This window comes from Telmatherina bonti (assembly GCF_933228915.1).
Source record: "Telmatherina bonti genome assembly, chromosome: 18".
Taxonomy (NCBI): domain Eukaryota; kingdom Metazoa; phylum Chordata; class Actinopteri; order Atheriniformes; family Telmatherinidae; genus Telmatherina; species Telmatherina bonti.
The window spans coordinates 14200857-14209333 of NC_136616.1; the positions used below are offsets into that span (position 1 = coordinate 14200857).

At 45.2% G+C, this 8477-nt stretch overlaps 1 protein-coding gene across 1 annotated transcript; it reads left to right on the forward strand.

Moving 5' to 3' along the window:
• Window positions 1-1385: 1385 nt before the first annotated feature.
• On the forward strand, window positions 1386-6719 carry LOC306769030 (cerebellin-1; the record flags this gene model as incomplete). Its single annotated transcript, XM_079257530.1, has 3 exons — window positions 1386-1691; window positions 6255-6374; window positions 6522-6719. The coding sequence occupies 3 exons, from the start codon at window positions 1386-1388 to the stop codon at window positions 6717-6719; spliced, it is 624 nt and encodes a 207-aa protein (XP_079113656.1).
• Window positions 6720-8477: the final 1758 nt, after the last annotated feature.

The window sequence follows — 8477 nt, forward strand, 5'->3', positions numbered from 1 at the left end:
CATCTGCAACAAGACAAGCTGGCTTCTGTGTGTCGCTGCAGGAAAGAGAGGTAGGTGAAGTTCTGGGGATTTTTATTTTAAACTATTTTTCCAGATTAGTGATGATAGAAATTATTTTCTTTGTTGACTGTGTTACAGACAAGATATGGATTTTTCTCTGAGCAGAAAATGTTGCTGTTTTTATTGTTTTTGGCATTTCTAAAACCACTGTGGGATGAATTGTGTATTTATTCATTATTTTACTGATTTAGTTTACTTTGGTATATTTTTGGAGCAAATTAATGTGTGTGTTTGCATCAAGGAATGTAAGCATAAAGAGAGGGACTAAATTGGAAAGATGCACCACATGAAAGAGTGGGAGTGTTTACCCACAGATGGCCTCTCGGTGGTGGAACTGTGATAGTCCTTGGTCCCCCCTCTGGAGTCCAGCTGGCAGCACTCATACAGGCCTCTTCCTGGCCAAATCATTACCTCATTACTTATTTTGTACCTCAGCATAATCCTGTATCAGTTAATATTCTTGTTCCTCACTCCTGAAACATGATGCTCTGCTTTTTAGTTCATTTAGAGCATTTTAGGTTCATGCATTTCAAGTTTATGCAATTCTTTTTCAGCATTTTACCAACAGATATCAGCCATTTTTGAAGTGTTTGAGTGTTTTTCAAATTTAAAATGTTGAAAAAGATCAATACGAGGACATTTTATCGCGGCATTAGAGCAGCAGAAAGTCTTCATTTAGATAAAGTTGGAAGATGATCGTCACTTTCAGGGTTTGACTTAAAGCACTCAGGGGAATAAAATACGATCGTATTTGTCCCAAAATCTCCTCAGTTATTCACATTTGAGCATTCACTCTTGATTTATTTTAATTTTCAACAGAAAAGGCAAGAAAATGTCAACTTATATATGTTTCTTCTACTGCTACATCTATGTACCGTAATGATAAGCTCAGATTCATAATGTCATATTTGGTGAGTGAGATTTGTAAGTTTTCATTTCCAAATGTGTCTCTTGGGATTCAGGTTCAAAAGCTTCTGAACCAGCCTGGATTTCTCTGCCAACCATTGCTGCTGCAGGCCGAGGACCCGGATACCTTAACCTTACCTGTTCAGATATGCACCTCCTGACTGCCATAATGGGAAGCTACCATCCAATTGCCAACTAATCATCATACACAGAGAGAATCCAGCTATAAGCCTGTGTTGGCAGAAGAGTTTCCCAAGGATTGTCTGAGTCATAAATGCAATGAGAGGACCCCTTGGTCCATCATGGGATTGTTGTTAAAGTGAGGTATACCCCACAAAGTTCTCATTGAAGCGTTGTGGTGGTTTTCTGGAATAAAGATACAAACAAAAAGAACCAGAAACAGTTTGATCTTTGGGAATATGTCCGGCCCATCTCTTTCTTACACACCCTGCTTAGTCCCCCAGTCGGTCTTTGTCGCTGGACTACTGCTTCTCAGCCACTGGGGGCCATTAGAGGTTTCCTGCCAGAATGACACGGAGCCGATTGTATTGGAGGGAAAGTGTCTGGTTGTTTGCGACTCCACCCCGTCAGCAGAGCCATCCGGTAACGCTCTGGGCATGTCAGTGAGGTCAGGAACCGGTCGGGTAGCGTTTTCGGCCATCCGAAGCACCAACCATGAACCATCAGAGATGAGCAACCGCACCATGACCATCTACTTCGACCAGGTGGGTTCAGAAAATATCTGTAAACTGAAGCAGAGGATAAATTGCAACTTTCCTATCAGCAAAAATGTCAAAACTGGTTCTATAAAAAGCATATATTATACAGATGTATACAGATAAAAGTATATTTTATCTGTGGAGCCCCGTACTGGTTCAGTGTGAAGCTGCACTGCTGATGTATGAATATTTCTCTTGTAAAAACTTCAGCAAAATCATATGATTTTATTTAAAACACACAACTGTGCTTGCATATTTTCCCTATCATCTGAGATGTACTAAGTAAACAAAAGGAATTATGTTAGTTTTCCAGAGAGACTGCGCAGCAGAAAGTTTAAGTCACAGCTAGCCAACACAGCTGGAATATCAGAGTGATACGAGTTGTGACTTTTCTCACGGTTTTTTGGTCAAAATGTGCCGATGAGGAAACATTACTGGAACAGAAACTTTAAAATATACTCAAGCATCACACATGTTTTGTTAAATAATTCTTTGCTTTGTAAAAATTAAATTTTTTACATGTGTTTTGGCACCCAAAGTCATTGCAATAATCCCATCCCCAAACCGGACATCTGTAACTGAGTAAATATCTCATTCAGAACATCAAGTATTATTATTTTGTTGGTTTTCCTCATTCTGCTCATATTCAACCATATGAGCATTAATCACGTCAGACACTAACACTGGAAAATAACGTCTCATAGTCAGAGGGTAGATCTGGACCATCTTCTTTCTTTACATCACTGGTGTACCGTCATCCTGGCACACTTAGAAAATTTACATTGTCTGAAATGAAAGTACATACTGTGATAGCAACACTGAAAAAGTTGACCCCTCAACGGTCAAGGCGTGTTCTACCTAAATCTGGAGCTTGAAGTTTTCTTTCATTTGAATTCGTGGATGTTTTTTTCCACTTTTACCCACCAACCCCTTCATGCTCAGGATACGGGACGGAATCAATAAGAGTCAATGTATTTTCCTCAGCTGTACAAGTCCAAATAATTAGGCTATTAGGAACAGAGTTATTGCAAAACAGGTTATAATCAAATATACTCTTCCATTGTCCAAACTGCTTTGTCCAATTAAGGGTCACAGGGGAGCTGGAGCCTACCCAGCGATAGAAGAGGCGGGGTACACCCTGGACAGCTCACCAGTCCATCGCAGGGCCAAAACAAAGAGACAGACATCCATTCATGCTCACACTCACTCCTAGGGAGGATTTAGAGTAACCTAACATGTATGAGCCCACGGGAGTACCTCCCGTGGGCTCACCATCTGCGGGAGGAGCCATAGGGGTCGGGTGCAATGTGAGCTGGGCGGCAGCAAGGGGCGGGGACCCTGGCGGTCCGATCCCCGGCTGCAGAAGCTGGCTCTTGGGACTTGGAACGTCACCTCTCTGGTGGGGAAGGAGCCTGAGCTTGTGCGCGAGGTTGAGCGGTTCCGACTAGATATAGTTGGACTCACCTCGACGCATGGCTTGGGCTCGGGAACCAGTACCCTCGAGAGGGGCTGGACCTTCTTCCACTCTGGAGTTGCTCATGGTGAGAGGCGCCGAGCAGGTGTGGGCATTCTCATCAGCCCCCAGCTTGGTGCCTGCACGTTGGGGTTTACCCCGGTGGATGAAAGGGTAGTTTCCCTCCGCCTCCGGGTGGGGGGACGGGTCCTGACTGTTGTCTGTGCTTATGCACCGAACAGCAGTTCAGAGTACCCACCCTTTCTGGGGTCCTTGGAGGGAGTGCTGGAGGGTGCTCCTTCTGGGGACTCCATTGTTCTGCTGGGGGACTTCAATGCTCACATGGGCAATGACAGTGAGACCTGGAGGGGAGTGATTGGGAGGCATGGTCCCCCCCCTCTGAACCCAAATGGTGTTTTGTTGTTGGACTTCTGTGCTCGTCATGGATTGTCTATAACGAACACCATGTTCCAGCATAAGAGTGTCCATATGTACACCTGGCATCAGGATTCCCTGGGCCGCAGTTCAATGATCGACTTTGTAGTCGTATCGTCGGACCTGCGGCCACATGCCTTGGACACTCGGGTGAAGAGGGGGGCGGAGCTGTCAACTGATCACCACCTGGTGGTGAGTTGGCTCAGATGGTGGGGGAGGAAGCCGGTCAGAGCTGGCAGGCCCAAACGTGTTCTGAGGGTCTGCTGGGAACGTCTGGCTGAGTCCCCTGTCAGAGCGAGCTTCAACTCCCACCTTCAGCAGAGCTTCGAACATGTCCCGAGTGAGGCGGGGGACATTGAGTCCGAATGGGCTGTGTTCCGTGCCTCTATTGCTGAGGCGGCCAGCCGGAGCTGTGGCTGCAAGGTCGTTGGTGCCTGCCGTGGCGGTAATCCCAGGACTCGTTGGTGGACACCAGCAGTGAGGGATGCCGTCAAGCTGAAGAAGGAGTCCTATCGGGCCTTCTTGGCCTGTGGGACTCTGGAGGCAGCTGATGGGTACCGACGGGCTAAGCGGCATGCGGCTTCGGCTGTTGCCGAGGCAAAAACTCGGGCATGGGAGGAGTTCGGCAAGGCCATGGAGAAAGACTTCCGGACGGCTTCGAGGAGATTCTGGTCCACCATCCGGCGGCTCAGGAGGGGGATGCAGTGCTCCATCAATACTGTGTACAGTGGAGGTGGGGAGCTGCTGACCTCAACTCGGGACGTTGTGGGTCGGTGGAGGGAATACTTCGAAGACCTCCTCAATCCTACCAACACGTCTTCCCATGAGGGAACAGAGCTGGTGGACTCAGGGGTGGACTCTCCTATCTCTGGGGCTGAAGTTGCTGAGGTGGTCAAAAAGCTCCTTGGCGGCAAGGCCCCGGGGGTGGATGAGATCCGCCCGGAGTTCCTTAAGGCTCTGGATGCTGTCCTGGCTGACATGCCTCTGCAGCATCACGTGGACATCGGGGGCAGTACCGCTGGATTGGCAGACTGGGGTGGTGGTCCCCCTTTTTAAGAAGGGGGACCGGAGGGTGTGTTCCAATTACAGGGGAATCACACTCCTCAGCCTCCCTGGTAAGGTCTATTCAGGGGTCCTGGAGAGGAGGGTCCGCCAGATAATCGAATCCCGGATTGAGGAGGAGCAGTGTGGTTTTCGTCCTGGTCGCGGAACAGTGGACCAGCTCTATACCCTCTCTGGGGTCCTGGAGGGGGCATGGGAGTTTGCCCAACCAGTCTACATGTGCTTTATGGACCTGGAGAAGGCATTCGACCGTGTCCCCCAGGGGCTCCTGTGGGGGGTACCTGGGGAGTATGGGGTACCGGACCCCCTTGTACGAGCTGTCCGGTCCCTGTACGACAGGTGTCAGAGCTTGGTCCGCATTGCCGGTAGTAAGTCGGATTCGTTTCCGGTGAGGGTTGGGGTCAGTATGTCTACTGACGGTGTCTACTGACGGTGGAAGGAAGTACCCAGACAGAACCCACGCATACATTGGGAGGACATGCAAACTCCACACAGACAACCCAAGGACTGAACCAGCAGCCTTCTTGCTGTGATGCCACGGTGCTGTCTTGGCCGAGGACACTTCGGCACATAGTCAGAGGAAGCCTGGAATCGATCTCCACTTTCCAGTTGAAAGACAACTGGTCCTCCTCCCCCATCAATTATACGCCATATTAAATTTGTTTGAACTGGATTATTATTATTGGACTAAGGTTAATTAGATCAAATCCTACTTTATCTGTAAAAGTATTTTTGATTTACTTGGATGTACTTTGTAAGTTGGAGCAGTAGCTTAGTGGTTGCAGAGATGTCCTTGAGTTTGAAGGACAAACGTTCAAGTCTATAGTGTGCCAACAGAGGTGGACCACCTTCAGTGTAGCCCTAAACCCAAGGTGGGATTATCCAATGGACATTATTGGCACAGGCCCAGGGGCCTACACCCACATGGGGCCCACAGTTCACAGTTTTCACAATACTGCGGTGGGGAAGGGACTCTCTGGAACACTCTGGGCCCAGGGGCCAGTGCACTCTGAATCTGCCTAAACCCCCTGATGTGTCATATGTAAAGGACTAATTTTGGCATGTACGACACGCACTAATAAATAAAGATTTCTTCTCTCTGTTCTCTGTTCAGTTATACAATACGGCAACTTAAAGCAGGGGTGACCAACTCAGGTCTTCGAGAGCTGCAGTCCTGGACGTATTTGGAAGTTTCCCAGCTCCAACACATCTGACGCACATCAGATTTAATTAGCAGACATGTGCAGAGCTTCATATCAAGCTGCCATTTACCCATTGATCTGAGTCACATGTGTTGCAGCATGGAAACTACTAACGCATGCAGGTCTGCAGCTCTCAAGGTCCGGGGTTGGCCACCCCTGATTTAAAGTTTATTGTGACAAATTATCTATATGCCAGTGTTTTACCTGAATTTCTCTTTTTTCTCTTTCTTGCAAACATAAACTAACAAAACCACACTTAGAATAGATGGCAAACATTTTGGGCTCTATGGCAAATAAGTTGCAATGTTCCAAAATTTTAGCGATGGTCCAGGATTTGAAGATTTAACAAAAATGTAAAGTTCATTATTTGGATCAGAATCTAATTAAATAACTTCTCTCTCTTTATTTCATTTTCAGGTTTTAGTGAATGTTGGAGGCCATTTTGATCCAGCCAGGAGCATCTTTGTGGCGCCCAGAAAAGGCGTCTACAGCTTCAGCTTTCATGTGGTGAAAGTTTACAACCGGCAGACTATACAAGTAAGAACAACAGTTTTTAGAGATAGAGCAGGCATTCTGGGTACCTTGGAGTGGTTTCTTTTGAAAAACCAACCCTTCGAAGTTCATCAGTTGTGTCAAAGGTTTCTCTTGGTACTTTTCTCGTTCACATTATCTTGTTTTTTTCAGGTCAGTTTGGTTCTCAACGGCTGGCCAGTGATCTCGGCTTTCGCAGGCGACCAGGATGTGACCAGGGAAGCAGCCACCAATGCCGGGCTGGTGATGATGGAGCGAGGTGACAAGGCTTACCTTAAACTGGAAAGGGGGAACCTGATGGGAGGTTGGAAGTATTCCACCTTTTCTGGGTTTCTGGTGTTCCCTTTGTGAACTTGAATGAGGAACTATGAGGAAATAAAGTTATATGGAGGGTTGGAATAAAAGTTGTTAGATAATTTGAAGCCCATTGGCATCAATGGGATCCACATCACAGTGCTTTTTTGCTTCATTCAGAAGAACTTTGAACCAAATGCTCCTGAATGTTACTTCCATTTCCATTGGCTCATTATATAGTGTCTGTGATGAAGACTGTAATCTCTCCTCTGTGCTTGCTTATGTCCGGTGTTCACTGCATGAAACAAGGTAATGTAGCAGATGTTTGTGGTAATAAAGAAAATTTTTGTCTTGTGTATCTATCTCACATGAAGTTCATGGGAAATAGAAGGAATAATATTGCTATAAAGCTGTTGCAACCATAGCGTCTATTTATGAAGGGAATTATATTGTTTCGCATTAGGATTCTGTTGCCAGCACCAGTACAGTTCAAACCATTTAAACCACTTTCAACCAGCAACATATAGATGAAATATCAGGAACTTGCTGCATCAGGTTTGAACTAATATCTAGTTATTTATTTAGCATCCTTCTTGGACTTGCAGGGTTTTCCAGTTGCTAAATGCATTTCCAGAGCTGCATGAAAAAATGTGTATAAATCTGTCCACAATATCTAATTTTTTGTGTGTACCATAATTTCGTATTTAATTCATGTGATTTAAACAATGATTTGCAGCTTATTTGTGGATTTTCATTGGCTAAAACGTCCTATGCTTCATGCACACACCGTCATCAAGGAAAACACACAAAGAAATGCATATGATGCAGCCCTAAAGTCAAATGTAATCCATGTAGCTCGGTAAAGGTGCAGCTTATATTTAGGTGTGCACAGTAGACCGGAAATTATGGTATTTTAATGCCTAATCAAGACATTAGTCTAAACTTAACTAAATGGTTGTAAGGCCTAACCCAAACCACATTTATTAACTAACCGTCACCGGGTTCATTATTAATCCCTAAATTTAACCAACAAATTGTATTGCCTATACCCAGTACTTTGAATGAATAATTAAATGATATTGAAATTTGAGCAAAAGAACATTAAACAGAATTGCTTTTTTGTCACTGTTTACAACTGATGTGGCCAATGGGTTATAGGGATACGTGACAATATGCAGCAATCTTGTGCATCCAATAAAAATACCAAAGGAGTATGCCATTCTTAAGGAAGCTGAGATCTTTTAACGTCTGCACCAAGATGTTGCAAATCTTTTATAAGTCTGTTGTGGAGAGTGCAGTCAGCTTTGCAGCATCTGCTGGGGTAGTAGCATCAGAACCAGAGACTTGAAGAGAATCAACAAACTGATCCAGAAAGCTGGTTCTGTGCTTGGAGTAACTCTGGAGCTGCTGGAGCTGATTGTCCAAAGAAGAATGCTGCACAAGCTGATGGAGATGATGGAGGATTCTTCACACCCTCTTCACAACACAGTGATGAAACAACATAGTGTGTTCAGTGAGAGGCTTCTTCAGGTCCGATGTAAGACTGAAAGATACAGAAGATCATTCCTGCCAGCAGCGATCAGCCTCCGGAACAAGACCTCCTCTAGTTAATTATTATTTACTACAATATTGAATTTCCCTTTGGGGATTAATAAAGTATTTTTCATTTCATTTCATTTCATTCGTTGGCCATGTTTACATGAGTTTTAATTCCTCCTTGATTCCAAATAAAAGTTCAATCCGCTTTACACTGATGAAAAATGGCAGTGTAAACAACTTATTCCAAATTAACTTGGAAGAGTGAACTCAATTTTA